At 46.9% G+C, this 16,396-nt stretch overlaps 1 protein-coding gene across 4 annotated transcripts in view; it reads left to right on the top strand.

Moving 5' to 3' along the window:
• The window catches only part of slc38a11 (solute carrier family 38 member 11), a 258,711-nt gene that overhangs the window by 234,728 nt on the left and 7,587 nt on the right, over positions 1–16,396 (top strand). For all 4 annotated transcript variants that reach the window (XM_038789718.1, XM_038789716.1, XM_038789717.1 and 1 more), the window contains exon 11: positions 12,143–12,274. In XM_038789718.1, the coding sequence (XP_038645646.1) occupies positions 12,143–12,274 (132 nt within the window). The remainder of the gene's footprint in view (positions 1–12,142; positions 12,275–16,396) is intronic.

The following is a 16,396-nucleotide window of genomic DNA, read 5'->3' as shown; positions in this document are numbered from 1 at the left end:
TAGTCACTCTAGGGGTTCTACTGCCATGAATTGCTAGATCACATACTTGCACCTCCATAATATCACCTGACTCTACCCATATTTTTGCGCGCTCACTGAAACATTCATCCATGTTTTCTTACCTTTGATTTGACTATTCCTGACCAAGTTCTATTTGCCTTTTACAGCTGTGCTGGCTGACCTACATTAGCCTTGGTTAAGCAGTGCCTTGGTATTAAAATTATCATTCTTATTTTTAAATCCCTCCATGACCTCATATCTTCTGAGCTCCGTAACCTTCTCCAACTCTCTGATCTTCAAATTCCGCCTTGCTGTGCCTCTCCGATGTTTATCGCTCCATCATGTGCCTTCGGCTGACCAATCCCCAAGCTCAAATACCACAAGTAAACCACGCCGGCATCACATCCGCCAGACGGAGGAGAAGCATGGTGGAAGGCCGGAGACTACCGAGTCAGACCATTAATGATATATTAACAAATGCTACTGTAAGTTTTGCACGCTCTAGGCGGCGCGGGGTGTGGAAACGCGTTCATGCCACCATTGCGGCACCGGAGCATGGCACTCCATTGGGCGACCGGCACCGGCCTCGATTTTCAGCCGACACCTGAGTCATGGCGATTTGTGATTCTGGCGTCGCTGGATGGAGAATCCCGCCCATAGTCTCCCAAACGGAGAATCGACCCCAGAGAGTCTTCAGATGGCCTAAACGGAGAAGAAGAGAAAACATTACCAAGCAGATGAATATAATTTTCATCCACCACAACTGAAACAATCAAGAACAATAACAACCATACACTGCAAAACCAGCCAGACCACCCAGACATATATACATTAATGATCTGGAAGAAGGAACTGAAGGCGCTGTTGCTAAGTTTGCAGATGATACAAAGATATGTAGAGGGACAGATAGTATTGAGGAAGCAAGGGGGCTGCAGAAGGATTTGGACAGGCTAGGAGAATGGGCAATGAAGTGGAAAAGTGTGAGCTGATGCACTTTGGAAGGAGGAATTTAGGCATAGACTATTTTCTAAATGGGGAAATGCTTAGGAAATCAGAAGCACAAAGGGACTTGGGTGTCCTTGTTCATGATTCTCTTAAGGTTAACGTGCAGGTTCAGACAGCAGTTAGGCAGGCAAATGCAATGTTAGCATTCATGTCAAGAGGGCTAGAATACAAGACTAGGGATGTACTTCAGAGGCTGTATAAGGCTCTGGTCAGACCCCATTTGGAGTATTGTGAGCAGCTTTGGGCCCCGTATCTAAGGAAGGATGTGCTGGCCTTGGAAAGGGTCCAGAGTAGGTTCACAAGAATGATCCTGGGATGAAGAGCTTGTCATATGAGGAACGGTTGAGGACTCTGGGTCTGTACTCATTGGAGTTTAGAAGGATGAGGGGGGATCTTATTGAAACTTATAGGATACAGCGTGGCCTGGATAGAGTGGACTTGGAGAGGATGTTTTCACTTGTAGGAAAAACTAGAACCAGAGAACACAATCTCAGAATAAAGGGACGGTCCTTTAAAACAGAGATGAGGAGGAATTTCTTCAGCCATAGGGTGGTGAATCTGTGGAACTCTTTGCCGCAGAAGGCTGTGGAGGCCAAAGCACTGAGTGTCTTTAAGACAGAGATAGATAGGTTCTTGATTAATAAGGGCATCAGGGGTTATGACGAGAAGGCAGGAGAATAGGGATGAAAAAAATATCAGTCATGATTGAATGGCGGAGCAGACGCGATGGACCGAGTCGCCTAATTCTGCTTCTATATCTTATGATTTAACGTCAAACAATAGTAGAAACTATACCTAATCGCCATCCAACCTCCAAGCCAACAACATTCAACTAGAACCACCAGAACCTACCACTGTCCCAACAGAATGGTGAATGAGATGTGGAAGGGTGATCCAGCCTCCACACTGCATGAAACTCTAACTTCAAGGATTTGAAGGGAGGAGTTAGAGTAGTGAGGACGTTAATAATATTAACACTGTAATAGCAAAACTGTTGTATCGCATTCAGGTTGTAACAATAAGATAAATGCACAACATTTATATCAATGTAAATCTTGAAGTAAACTATATACATGGGTAAGGATTTGGGGGAGGTGTATTGGTTGGATCTGGTACACAGATGGTTTATAATAATCTTTTTGTCACAAGTAGGCATACATTAATACTGAAAAGCCCCTAGTCTCCACATTTCGGCAACTGTTTGGGTACAGAGAGAGAATTCTGAATGGTTTATGTGGGACTGAGTACAGTAGCACCCAGACAGTGATGTAAGAAAGCACATGAAGCAGAGCCAGAGGCAGTCTGGAGGTGGATAGGTATGAAGAAAGACCTATACTGGAGTCAGCTCCATAACTATACCCAGTAAATCTTTGCACAGTTATCAGTTATTAATAAAGACTTGCTGTTAACATACTTTAGGCGACAAAACATAGTTCATGGTGTCCGAAGCAAGATTCTTCAATGATCAAATATATAACTTTAACTTGTGAAGTCAGAAGAATGACAGATACACCTTTTGAGCACAAAATTCTTCACCAAATCGACTGACTCTCCATTGTATTTGCATTGATTGGTTATAAAATCGTGATTACAGACGTCTAGTTTGCATTGTGAACTATGGAAGTAACCTATAGCTTTGGGTTAAAATTCCTATCAGGGCCTCTTTCTGTTGTCTATAAGGAACATGAAGTAAAAATTTGACTTCAGTTTGCTGCAGTCCACTTTAACAAATGCTTTGCATCCCCAACGCTGCATGGTAAGCTTTGATTGGAGAGAAGTGATGACATGGGAAACTACCACAACTGCCTTATTTGCATGCTGTCGCCAAACATTGGATGGCTGCTTTGACCACCTGAGATAATTACTCAAGAAAATCAGGCAGAGCACAAGTAAAGGACGAAGACTATGTCCACAAAAACAACCAAATAGCAAAAACAGTAAGCTCAAGCAGTTGATGTCACATAAACTGCAACACAATCATATAACATGCATTCACTAGCCTTTATACTGCAAATATTCAAAACCTATGGAGACTTGTTTTGTTGTAGTTGCTGCAATTTATTAAGGCAGGGAATCCAGCTAATTGGATTATTTTCAAATACTTAATTTGCAGGATCTGAGCACATTGAGCAAGTTTGGCATGACAATAAACTGAATTTAAAACAAAATAGACATTTTAAGGAAAGAAAGAATTGCTGAGCAAAAATACAGCAAGGCCAGAGCAATAAATTGCAGGATTAAAAAAGAGTAAGTAACAATACTGACCAGAATATCAGTGTATGTGGCGGGTGAGTGTGTGTGTGCTGGTTAGTGCTGGTAAGAGAGTGAGAAATCTGAGATTGGTCGTAAAGCGTACTCACACTCACTCAGTTTCTCACACTCACCCCCATTCACTCACACACACCTTCTCACCCCTCTACACACACTCACTCAGTCTCTCACACTCACCCAGACTCTTACACTCACCCACGTTCACTCACTCAGTCTCTCACACTCACTCACTCAGTCTCTCTCACTCCCCTACACCCACAAACTCAGGGCACGATTTCACCACTGCTGGTTAAATAGCAGGAAAAGCCAAAAATGAGAATCGCACCTGACGCAAATCAGTCTGCTACCTAACCAATCCACTCCCGATGGTGAGTTGCGGATCTCGCCCAGATATGGCGACCATATCATTGAGCCCAAATTGCATTAATTTCCATCTCGATAGCGAGATTGAAGTCGAATGTAACGGCCTCCTGGGAATTAACCAGCTCCCTTTTGAGAAACACGCAGGCATCGTTTAGTACTCCTTTTTAAAAACATGAAGCTGACGCAATGGCTGCTGAGGGGAAATGAGGAGGGGAGTAGCCATTTCCATTTTCAAGCATGCCCTGGAACAAATTGAATGTCGCCAAAAATGATTATTTTGTGGGGTCTCGGCCGGGTGTGAGAGGGCTGCCATTCCGTAAGGCAGGGACTCACTTTAGATACCTGGGGGTGCAGGTTGGTTGGGATTGGGGGGGGGGGGGCTCCGCAGATGCAACATTTCTAGTTTGGTGGGGAGAGTGAAAGCTGATCTGGCAAGGTGGTCTCCCTCTGTCACTGGCGGGTCGGGTACAGGCGGTTAAAATGAACGTGTTGCCGCGATTTCTGTTTATTTTCCAATGCCTGACGATTTTCCTGCCAAAGGCATTTTTTAAAAAGATTGAAGGAATTATAAGCTTGTTCATATGGGGAGGGAAGGTGGTCAGAGTTAGAAAGGTGCTGCTACAGAGGGGGAGGCAGGCACGGGGTTTGGTTCTTCCGAACTTGATGTATTATTACTGAGTGGTGAAAGTGGAGAGGGTGCGGAGCTTGGTCAGAGGGGTTGATTCCCAGTGGGTCAGAATGGAGGAGAGTTTGTGTAGGGGGTCGGGATTGAAGGTGTGACGACAGCACTGTTCCCGATGGCCCCGGGGAAATACTCAGTGAGTCCGGTAGTAATAGCTTTATTGAGAATTTGGAGGCAGTTTCGACAACACTTCAGGTTGGGGGCAGGGTCAAGGGAAATGCCGATTCAGGAGAAGCGCAGTTTTGAGCCAGAGAAGTGGGATAGCAATTTTCGGAGATGGGAAAAGAAGGGGATTAAGACACTAAAATATTTGTTTCTTGTGGGTCGGTTTGCAGGATTGAAGGAGCTGGGAGTGAAGTATGGGCTGGAGCAGGGGACGTGTTTAGATACAAGCAGATTTGAGATTTTGCCAAGAAGGAGATACAGAGCTTCCTGGTGGAGCCAGCCTCCACATTGCTGGAGGAAGTGCTGGCGACAGGGGGACTGGAGAAGGGGATAGTGTCAGCAGTTCACAGGCTATTTTTGAAGAGGCGAAGGCACCACTGGAAGGGATCAAACTAAAGTGGGAGGAAGAGTTGGGAGAGGGTATGGAGGAGGGGTTCTGGTGTGAGGTGCTCCGGAGAGTGAACGCCTCCACCTCGTGCGTGAGGTTGGGGCTGATACAGCTGAAGGTGGTATATGCAGCAGACCTCACAAGGGCGAGGATTAGCTGGTTCTTTGAGGGGGTAGAAGATGTGTGTGAACATTGTTGGGGGGGGGGGCAGGGGGGTGGGGGGAGCGGTCGCAAATTACGTTCAAATGGGTCATGTCCAAAGCTGGAGGATTACTGGAAGGAGGTGTTTAGGGTAATCTCAAAAATGGTGTACGTGAAACTGGACTCGGGCCCTTGGGAGGCCATTTTCGGGTTGTCGGACCAGCCGGGTTTGGAAACAGGTGTGGAGACAGATGTTGTAGCCTTCGCCTCGTTGATCGCCCAAAGGCGTATCCTGTTGGGATGGAGGGCAACCTCTCCACCTTGTGCCCTGGCGTGGCGGGGGGACCTGCTGGAATTTTTAACTCTTGAGAAGGTTAAGTTTGAACTGAGGGGAAGGATGGAGGGGTTCTACAATTCATGGGCGTTATTCATTATGCAGTTTCAAGAATTGGATAACATCGAACATTAGGGTGGGGGGAGGGTTGGGGGAGGGGACTGTATGTGTTAATGGTGACTATGGGTGATTTCTGATTCCTTTTTGTTATTTGTTTATGTTAACATGCGGGCTGCTGTTTGGGGGTTTGGTGGGAGGATGGGATTGCTGTTATTGATATGGGGATTGACATTGTATTCGGTACTACTTATCGTTTATTGTTGGTGGGTGTAAATTTGGGAGAAAATGTGAAAAAGGAGGAGAATAAAGATATTTAAAAAAAGGAAAACTCTCTTTGACTGTGAGCAGCCTCTAGCTTTACTGCTCAAGGCTATTGTGAATAAGGACTTGGCCTTGTTAGTTGCGAGAGTACTTCACACCTCTCGAGTGCATTCCCATGGGTACAGACGATGATTATTGCATCGCACTTCAATCAAACTTTGAATGCTGAACAGTTTGCCTGACAGCTATCAGTTTCAGCAACATAGAGGCAGCAGCCAAGAATGAAACACTCAAGAGCTGAGCTTCAGCACTTGGGATATCCTCGTGACCAAAGGGTGAGTATGTGGATCAGGGAAGGGCACCTGAGCACGGTCTCCCTAATGTTCCCAGTTGGGGTCTGGGGTCTAGGGGTTCCTGCTGTGGCTGGAGGTAATGTACAGCACAAGGTTTTCCAATACAACCAGCTCAATGTATAACACTCTGCGAGAGGGTGGGATATGTAAGGATGGGGGAGGCTTGGGGAAGTTGAGTGTCCTGGGGTGGAAGCCCTAACTGTTTGTTGGCCTCTCTCTTTTTCAAATTCCTTACAGATACCAAAATGGTTGGTGGTGTTGGTCCCGCAGAGGATGCCCTCACTGTGCTGGTGGCAGCCCAGACAGCCAGATGCTGGAGAAGGCAGCGGTGTTGAAGCAGGCTGGAAGTGGCACCCCATGTGCATGGTGCCGCCGAAAACCTTGAGGACCCGGCCGCCCAAAAGGCTGAAGATGGACCCAGAGGGGGATGCCAGCAACAGGTCAAGGTTCATTGGTCTTCGAGGAGATGACGGACAGCATGTGCCGCTGAAGACTCTTGGACTTGGTGCCATATCGAGGAGGAGGACACCTGCTCCCAGTGGCTGTGAAGGTCACTGCAGCCCTGAACCTCTATGCCACTGGTTCATTCCAAGGTCTAGCAGGAACTTGTGCACATTTCACAAGCTATAGGTCACAAGTGCATCCGTGATGTCACAGGTGTCCTGGATGCCCGGGCAGCAGAGATTCTCCGCCATCGCCAGGGTGTCCCGGGTCCAGGGGGTAATTGATGGCACGCATATCGCTTTGCGCTTCAGGAATTAACAGGAAGGGATTCCTCTGCCAGAGGGTGCAGCTTGTTTGAGATCACCACCTCCGTATCATGCATGTGTGTGCACGCTTCCCAGGGAGCATGCATCACAGCTACGTCCTGGAGCACTCGGGAGATTCCCGGCGTCTTCAAGGGCAACCCCAGGATGGTGGATTGACTCTTGGGGGATAAAGGAGTACCCGTTGAGGTCCTGGATGATGACGCCACTGCGGAACCTGGAAACGGAGGTGGAGACCCAATATAACGCGACTCATGCTGCCAGCCGTGCTGTCATTGAGCGGTGCATCGAACTGCTCAAATTGCGGTTCCAATGCCTGGAACACTCTGATGGTGCACCGCAGTACACCCCTCCCAGTGGGCCTTCCGCTTTGTGATGGTCTGCTGTACCCTCCACAACCTGGCACAGCAGCGAGTGGCATGTTTGAGGAGGAGGAAAGGCACCCACATCTGAGGAGGAGGAGGTGGATAAGGAGGGGATGGACAAGCCCGGGAGGACCCAAAAGAGGAGCCGGAGGATGGAGGACAGGTAGCGGCAAGTATCCGGCATGCCCGGAGGACCAGGGAGGCCCTCATTCTCACCAGAATCTCAAAGGACAAGGTTTTGTCCGTCAGCTCACCCTCTTCCTTACCCCCATTCCCCTGCTTCCTTCTCCCCCTATTCCTCTCCTTCCTTCCTCCTCCCCCCTTTCAACATCCTTCCCCCAACCCTCACTACCCTGATCCACCTTCACAGGTCTGTGTAACATCACCACTGGGTGATGGATCTGTGTCAGCACTGACAGCGGGTTAATATACTCACACACTCCGACACACACTCCAACACACACTCACTTCAACACACACTCAGCCACTCACACTCACGCCCACACACTCAGCCAGTCATTCACTCGCTCACCCATACACTCACTCCGTCATCCACTCAATCATTGACTCACTCCCACACACACTAGTTGTTCATACACTCACTCCTACACTCACTCAGTTATTCACTCACTCACTCACTCCAACACTCACTCACTGATACACTCACCCAGACATTCACTCACTTACTCACTCCAACACACACTTAGTCATTCACTCACTCACTCAGTCATTCACTCACTCACTCACACACACTCAGTCACTCACTCCCACACACATGCACAGTCATTCACTCACTCACTCAATCATTCACTCACTCACTCCCACACACATGCACACAGTCATTCAGTCACTCACTCACTCCCACACTCACTCAGTCATTCACTCCCACATACTCACTCAGTCACTCACTCACTCTCACAATCCCTTTGTAAATCCCTTTCTAAAAGAATCGGAGGGAGATTATTTATCCATGCATTAAACTACTGGGGAAATGTGCCAGGTAAACTGGATGGGACAATGTCTGTTGACCCTCTCATTTAGCCTTCAACCTTTTTCTCTCTCTCTCTCTCCCTTTCAACTTATTGTTGTATTTGGTTATTTGTATTGTGGTCAGCTCCCCACTGAAGTGTCCTCTCTTGCTCCTCTGCAGCTGCATACATTCCACCTTCTGCACTTTTTTCAGTCACTCACTCCTACACTCACTCAGTCATTCACTCACTCACTCTCACACACACTCAGTCACTCACTCACTCCCACACTCACTCAGTCATTCACTCCCACATACTCACTCAGTCACTCACTCACTCTCACACTTGCCAGGACAACAACCCTGGTGCCCCACAGCAGGATGCTGTCCTCCACGATCAACTCTGACAACTTTGAGGAGACAACTCCACTGCTAGCTGCCAATACTACCCACCATATAGCACCAGATGACTCAGTGTGGCAAGTACAGGGTTGGTTTGTGTCTAGTCACTTGTGGTATTTAAAAACGGAAACCAGGCGCTGTGGTTTCTGAAGGAGAGAGAGGAGGGAAGGAAAGATTCCTAAGGCACAACAGTGGGTTGACAGTTGTGCCACTGGCAGGGGTGATCTGCCAGTGCCGATGGGAGAACACAGGTCACAGCTGTTTTCCTTTGAGGAATGGACACGTGGAGTCGCCAGGTAAATGTTACCTCCTGGTAATTGTTTTCACTGCCCCTGTCTGGACTGTTCTTGTGCTTCCAGACAAATGAATCTTTACTGGGGTCCCTGTGGGCGGGGGAGCCTTTAGTTAGAAGTCTCTGTAGAGGTCCCTTTAGTAAGAGGGGGTTTCCTTCAGTTAGCCGCATCCCTATTCAGGGGATCCCTTGGGGGCTTCTCTCTATTAAAGGGCTCCCAGGGGCATTGTGGAGGGGTGGGGTTCTGGTAGAGGAGGGATGGGCAGGTATTGCATTGTGCGGGGGGGGGGGGGGGGGTAGCCCTTGGATGGGCATTGGGGACAACTTCCCTCTGGGGTTACCCCCTTGGCCCACTGTGAGATCCGCCACATTAGGGCCATGCTAGTGAATACCAGAACTGAATTACACCGACATGACTCCTGGCCTAGGGGACTGGAGAATCACGGAGGGCTGGAGAGCAGGTTGCCAGGCCTGCTAAATGGAAACAAATGGGTCATTAAGACCCATTTGCATTAATTTACATCCTCCCACTGCCACGTGCCAGCAGGGGCTTGGAGCATCGCACTGGGCGCCAATCCCAGTTTTCCCTCAACGCCCAATTCACCATCCCATCGAGAAACGTACTTCGGGCATCGCAGCACGGAGAATGCAGCCCTCCAAATCTGAGCAAAGTGATCCTGTGGTAAGACAATTGAGTAGCATGCTCATCTCTGTGTCTTGTTATTGATTTAGAACTTGGTGTACAAATTCTTTTAGCATCTCTTCTGGTTTTGGCACACTGACTTGAAGTTACTGTGTGCACAGTGTATCTATTGTCTGTAATCTTAGTTCGAGGTATAGGCTCCTCAGGCTGTTAATCCTTCTCTGGTGCCTCTTCCACTGGAGGTACTATGATAATTTTGTGCGCAGTAGGTTGGTCTGACCATTGTGGACTTTCCAGGACCGGGAATGTTGATGGACAAACCTGCGTGGAAATCGCAGGTGAAATCAGCGTCTAAATACTCTTTAATGTTTGAAGATTCAGGACAGTGCTCTTCTGGCTGGCTGACGACAGTGGTCGTCTTAACATCTTCTACCACCTGGAGGAGACTATGCAGGAGGGCTATGCAGGCCTCACTGCTCAGAAAGGAGAAAGGCTGATTCTGGACAATATATATCAGCCCAAATGTTTGTTTGCCACTTTACCTCAGTGGTTCAAAGATCATGCTGAGGACTTGAAATTGGACTCCCCTGCTCCTTACATGGAGTGCCTGTCGTTCAAATCCAAAGCCTTGGAGCCATCGTTCCTCACCTGATAGGACTGTCATGGCACCTAAATCTAATTTTAAAATTTTTAGATGACCATGACCAGGATGACAGCATTCCAAAATGCCACGTTCTCTGGTGACTCCAAGAGGAATGGCTGTGGGTCTGCTGGGTCTTCATGGATGACCTTTGGGATGTTTGTGTGGTGCAGGGGTTTTGACTTGCATAGTTTACCAGAGTGTCCCTGCCTGGTGCAGTGGAAGCATTGGGCATTGCTCGCGGGACACTGATCTTCCCTGTAAGGCTGTTTCGCTCCCGCAGTACTGGCAAAGTCACTCTGCTGGATGTGTTCAGGGATTGATTTCACTGACTTGGGTGGTCCCTGCATTTATGTGACTTGATATGGTGGACTGAAACTTGTTTGCTGCCCCATGAAGTGCTCCTTCCCCCTGAGGATGGTCCTGCATTGTTCACGTAGCTCAGGCAGTTTAGCTAGTTGGATAGACTGATCAAGGGCAACTTAATCTTTAACTTGTTGAAGATCAGAGAGTGAATCATTTTCAAGAATGACCATGATTCTGCCTTTGATATGCTCAGACTTCAAATCACCAGATTCACATCATTCGGCCATCCAATTGAGGTCATTAATCGATGGGTTCCCCAGGAAGCAGGACTCTTATTAAATTTAGCTCTCTCCAGTATTTTATGGGCTCTCACGTTGAAATACATGTCAAAATATTTCAAAAAATTTGTCAGATATTCTGTGCAATGGTGTCATCTGCTATTAGCCCAATTGAGTAAAGAAGTGTACTAACTTGTTCTGCCTCTGATTTTTTTATTTAGACCTGCAGTGGAGATGGAAGTGAGGAATTGCAGTCCATTTTTGATTAATTTAAGAAGTGTAGGTACAGCTTTAAGAGGTTACAGGCTTCCAAGATAGTGTTGTTGGTTCCTAGTTCACAAAAGATCTTCCCCCGTTTACCATTTTTTGGTGGCCTTTTCAACATGGTGGCTGCACACTTTGGTTTGAAGAAGAAGGAATGACCGCCATAGCGGCTGGTTGCCGACTTGATTCCTTCAGCAGTATCACATTATGATTGAGGACTCTTGGGAAAGAAACACAGGCTGGCTGTTTCCCACTGGGAGTCTGGGATAGGGTTAATGATGGGTTGTTTTCAAAAGGCAATCTGACTGAATGACTGAAAAACGCTGTCTCAGGACTCGCTGGCCTGGAAGTGAGCGCTGCTGGCTGAAGCTGGAGTCTTCTGATTGAGTAAAACTTCCAACGCTTATTGTTTGTTTCCAGGATTTTCTGTCTCTGGAGATTTTCTGGTGAGTGTTCTCAGTGTTTACTGCTTCACTTGGGAGTTAGGTTCAGTATAGAATCTGTTGAAGGTGTCCTTTTTCTTAGTTTCCCAACTTTGTTGTAAGGATCGGGCTTTTCGTCCCAATTCTGCCACCACAAAGAATCTTGCTTTAGACACCAAGAATTAGGCTGCCTGGTTGACAGGATATTAACTGCAAGTCTAATTAACAACTATTGACAATGTAGATGAGTAGCAGGTACAGAGATGGAACCCAGCCTAGATCTTTAACACATCCGAGTTATCCCTAGACTGACTCTTCCTCTGAGTCATGTGCCTTCTTACACCACAGTGTGGGCAGTACTGTACTCAATCCCACATTAACCCTTTATGCTCCAGACCCCACTACTACAATGCTGTGCATCCATATTGTAAATTAAATACTTAAGCATACACTTGGTTTTGTATAATATAAAACTTAATGATTAAAAATGTTAAATTAAAAATATGTGAAGGTTGATTGCAGTTTGCAGCGGAACTCCATTAATCATTTGAATGAAAAATATTTTGGAGGAATCTGAAATAGTAACAATTAAGATTGATTGGATATTTTGACTGCCAAAGAATAAGACGGAGTTAAGTTTTTAACATTTCTTCATTAGGTCTGATATAAAATGATGTGTATATAGATCTGAACCTCTTTTACAAAATGCCCTGTAAAAATTGGAACGAAAATGCTTCTAAGTAAGGGGTCACAGAATTGTCTTTCCTTTGCAGGTTATTGCAAACTTATTTTTTGGTGGGACTCTGTCAACAATATTTCATGTTGTTGTGACCGTCTGCATTATTGCTGCAGTCACAGGCATTGCATTAGCATTTGACTGCCTTGGAATAGTTTTGGAATTAAATGTGAGTAATAGTATTTCTAAACTACTTCTTTTTGTCATTCATCTTTGGGATATGGATGTCACTGTCAAGTTTGGGATTTATTAAATATTCCTGAGAAAGGCCTTGTTTTTCAACGACTTCAGTCCAAGTGCTGAAGGAGCTCTTACCATGTTGTGTTATGATCAGATGAAGAAAGGTGCAAGGATTTCCCCATTTTCCCATCCTTTGATTGATCTTAATTTGAGGATGGATATGCCAGATCAACTTATTTACTGAACTGTCTATGTGCTGATTACAGAGAACTGTCCAAAAATATTATGTGGGGTTCCTGGGTTATGGGGATGGGGTGCAGGCGTGGGCCTAGGTAGGGTGCAAGGTGGGTGCAGATGCGATGGACCAAATGGCCTCTTTCTGCACTGTAGTGATTCTATGATAACTCAGCCAGTCAGGCTTTCTTGAGTTTAAACAAGTTAGGGGTTAATTTTTAATGTTCCAACCAGGTAAAGATATTCAAAATAACAAAGCAAAGGTAAGCACCCATACAACTATCACAACACACACACAAATACAAGCATGCAAATATACAAGTTGCAAAGTATAGGAAACAGTCACTCCAGGAGGCGTGGAAAATGTGCAAACCTGCAGGTGAGAGTGAAACAACGCGGCCCCAAAGCCCCTCTGCATAGCTTACTCCTTGCAAATGTCCAGGCCGGGATTCTCCGAAATCCCGGCCAAGTGTTGACGCCAGGGTAAACACTGGAGTGGTGTACGCCGGCGTCAACGGGCCTCCTGGCCCAGTAATTCTCAGTTTTTTAGGGACTAGCACGGCGCCGGAGTGATGTGCGCTGCAGGGAGACAGCCGTGGTGCACATGCGTGTGGTTGCCATCTCTGGAATAACATGTCGGGGACCAAACAGTGGGCCTGCACAGAAGGACGTTAGCCCCCTCCAGATCGCGGCTGTCTGCCGATCGGAAGCCCCTGATTGCAGGCCTGGGCCATGTGGAGGCCGCCCCATCCCCGGAGTCAGATCCCCCCACCTCCCCACCAGGATGTCCACAGCGGCCGCGGGTCTGAGCTCCCGCCGGGTGGTACCAGGTTCAAACCACTACAGTAACTGACTTCATTGGTAAGTGTGTAGAAGACTGTGTGCCAAAGAAGCAAATCCGTGTGTTTCCAAACCGGAAAACCTGGATGAGCAGGGATATCCACTGCTTGCTGAAGTCTAGGTCTGAGGCGTTAAGTCAGGCGACCCTGACCTATACAAGAAAGCCAGATATGATCTAAGAAGATCCATCAAAGATGCCAAAAGACAGTACCGGACCAAGCTCGAGTCCCAGGTGGTGCCCCACCGACTATGGTAAGGTTTGCCAGACATAATGGGTTACAAGATGAAGGCATGTAAAATCATCGGCTCCAACGCACCCCTCCCGGATGAGCTCAACGCATTTTATGCACACTTTGAGCAAGAGGTCAGCGGAGCAAGCCCTCCACCCCAGAAGCGGATGAACTTGTATCTGAGATCACCATTGCAGACGTCAGAGCAGCCTTCTCGATGGTCAACCCACTGGCCCGGATGGGATACCCGGACGAGCACTCGGGTCTTGCGCGGATCAGCTGGCGGGGGCATTCGCAGACATCTTTAACCTCTCTTTACAACAATCTGAGGTCCCTATCTGTATGAAGAGGACAACCATCATCCCTGTCTAAAGAAAAGCCAAGAAGCATGCCTTAATGACTATCGTCCAGTGGCTCTGACATCCATAATTATGAAGTGTTTCGAAAGGTTAGTCATAGCTCGAATCAACTCAAGCCTCCCGGATTGTCTTGATCCGCTACAGTTCGCCTACTGTTGCAACAGGTCCACAGCAGACGCCATCACCCTGATCTTGCACTCAACTCTGGAACACCTAGATAACAAAAACAACTATTTCAGACCCCTATTTATAGGCTACAGCTCAGCCTTCAACACCATTATTCCTACAAAACACATCTCCAAACTCTGTGGCATGGACCTCAGCTCCTCCCTCTGTGACTGGATCCTGAACTTCCTAATCCACAGGCCACAATCAGTAAGGATAGGCAACAACACCTCCTCCACAATCATCCTCAACACCGGTGCTTCAAGGCTGAGTCTTCAGCCCCCTACTATATTCGTTAAACTCCTAATTTGCTGATGACACCACCATAGTGGGTTGGATCTAAAACAATGACGAGACAGAATACAGGAATGAGATAGAGAATCTGGTGAACTGGTGCGACGACAATAATCTCTCCCTCAATGTCTACAAAACAAAGGAAGTGTAGTGCAGAACATGCCCCTGTCTACATAAATGGGAACAAAGTAGAAAGAGTAGAGAGCATCAGGTTTTTAGGTGTCCAGATCACCAACAACCCCATGCCAATAATATAGTTAAGAAAGCCTATCAATAACTCTACTTTCTCAGAAGATGAAGGCAATTTGTCATGTCAGCTCCAATTCTCACCAACTTTTACAATGCACCATAGAAAGCATTATTTCTGGTTGTATCACAGCTTGGTATGGATCCTGCTCTACCCAAGACCGCAGGAAACTACAAAAGGTTGTGAATGTAGCCCAGTCCATCACGCAAACCAGCCTCCTGTCCATTGACTCTGTCTACAATTCCCGCTGCCTCAGAAAGGCAGCCACTATAATTAAGGACCCCACGCACCCCGGACATACTCTCTTCCACCTTCTTCCATCAGGAAAAAGATACAAAAGTTTGAAATCACATAACAACCATATGACCATAAGATACAGGAGCAGAATTAGGCCACTTGGCCCATCGACTCTGCTCCGCCATTCAATCATGGCTGATATTTTCTCATCCCCATTCTCCTGCCTTCTCCCATAACCCCTGATCCCCTTATTAATCAAGAACCTATCTATCTCTGTCTTAAAGACACTCAGTGATTTGGCCTCCACAGCGTTCTGCGGCAAAGAGTTCCACAGATTCACCACCCTCTGGCTGAAAAAATTCCTCCTCATCTCTGTTTTAAAGGATCGTCCCTTTAATCTGAGATGGTGTCCTCTGCTTCTAATTTTTCCTACAAGTAGAAACATCCTCTCCACGTCCACTCTATCCAGGCCTCGCAGTATCTTGTATAAGATCCCCCCTCATCCTTCTAAACTCCAATGAGTACAGACCCAGAGTCCTCAAACTTTCCTCATGCGACAAGTTCTTCATTCCTGGGATCATTCTTGTGAACCTCCTCTGGACCCTTTCCAAGGCCAACACATCCTTCCTTAGATACGGGGCCCAAAACTGCTCACAATACTCCAAATGGGGTCTGACCAGAGCCTTATACAGCCTCAGAAGTACATCGCTGTCTTGTATTCTAGTATTCTTGACATGACTGCTCACATTGCATTTGCCTTCCTAACTGCGGCTGAACCTGCACATTAACCTTAAGAGAATCGTGAACAAGGACTCCCAAGTCCCTTTGTGCTTCTGCTTTCTGAAGCATTTTCCCATTTAGAAAATAGTCTATGCCTGGATTCCTCCTTCCAAAGTGCATAACCTCACACTTTTCCACATTGTATTTCATTTGCCACTCCGTTGCCCACTCTCCTAGCTTGTCCAGGTTCTTCTGCAGCCCGCCTGCTTCCTCAATACTTCCTGTCTCTCGACATATCTTTGTATCGTCTGCAAACGTAGCAACAGTGCCTTCAGTTCCTTCTTCCAGATCATTAATGTATATTGTAAAAATTTGTGGTCTCAGCACAGACCCCTTAGGCACAGCACTAGTCACTGGCTGCCACCCTGAAAAAGACCCCTTTATCCCCACTCTCTGCCTTCTGCCAGTCAGCCAATCCTCTATCCATGCCAAGATCGTACCCTTAACACAATGGGCTTTTAACTTATTTAACAGTCTCCTATGCGGCACTTTGTCAAAGTCCTTCTGGAAATCTAAATAAATCAAGTCCATTGATTCTCCTTTGTCTAACTTGCTTGTAACCTCCTCAAAGAACGCTAACAGATTTGTCAGACACGACCTCCCTTTGTCAAAGCCGTGCTGACTCAGTCCTATTTTACCATGCACTTCCAAGTACTTTGCGATCTCATCTTTAATAAGGCTCTAAAATCTTACCAATGATCGAAGTCAGGCTAACCGGCCTATAA

The sequence above is a fragment of the Scyliorhinus canicula genome, chromosome 2 (genome assembly GCF_902713615.1).
Source record: "Scyliorhinus canicula chromosome 2, sScyCan1.1, whole genome shotgun sequence".
Classification (NCBI taxonomy): domain Eukaryota; kingdom Metazoa; phylum Chordata; class Chondrichthyes; order Carcharhiniformes; family Scyliorhinidae; genus Scyliorhinus; species Scyliorhinus canicula.
The sequence above is the reverse complement of the archived record's forward strand: the minus strand, read 5'-3'. Positions and strand labels throughout refer to the sequence as shown.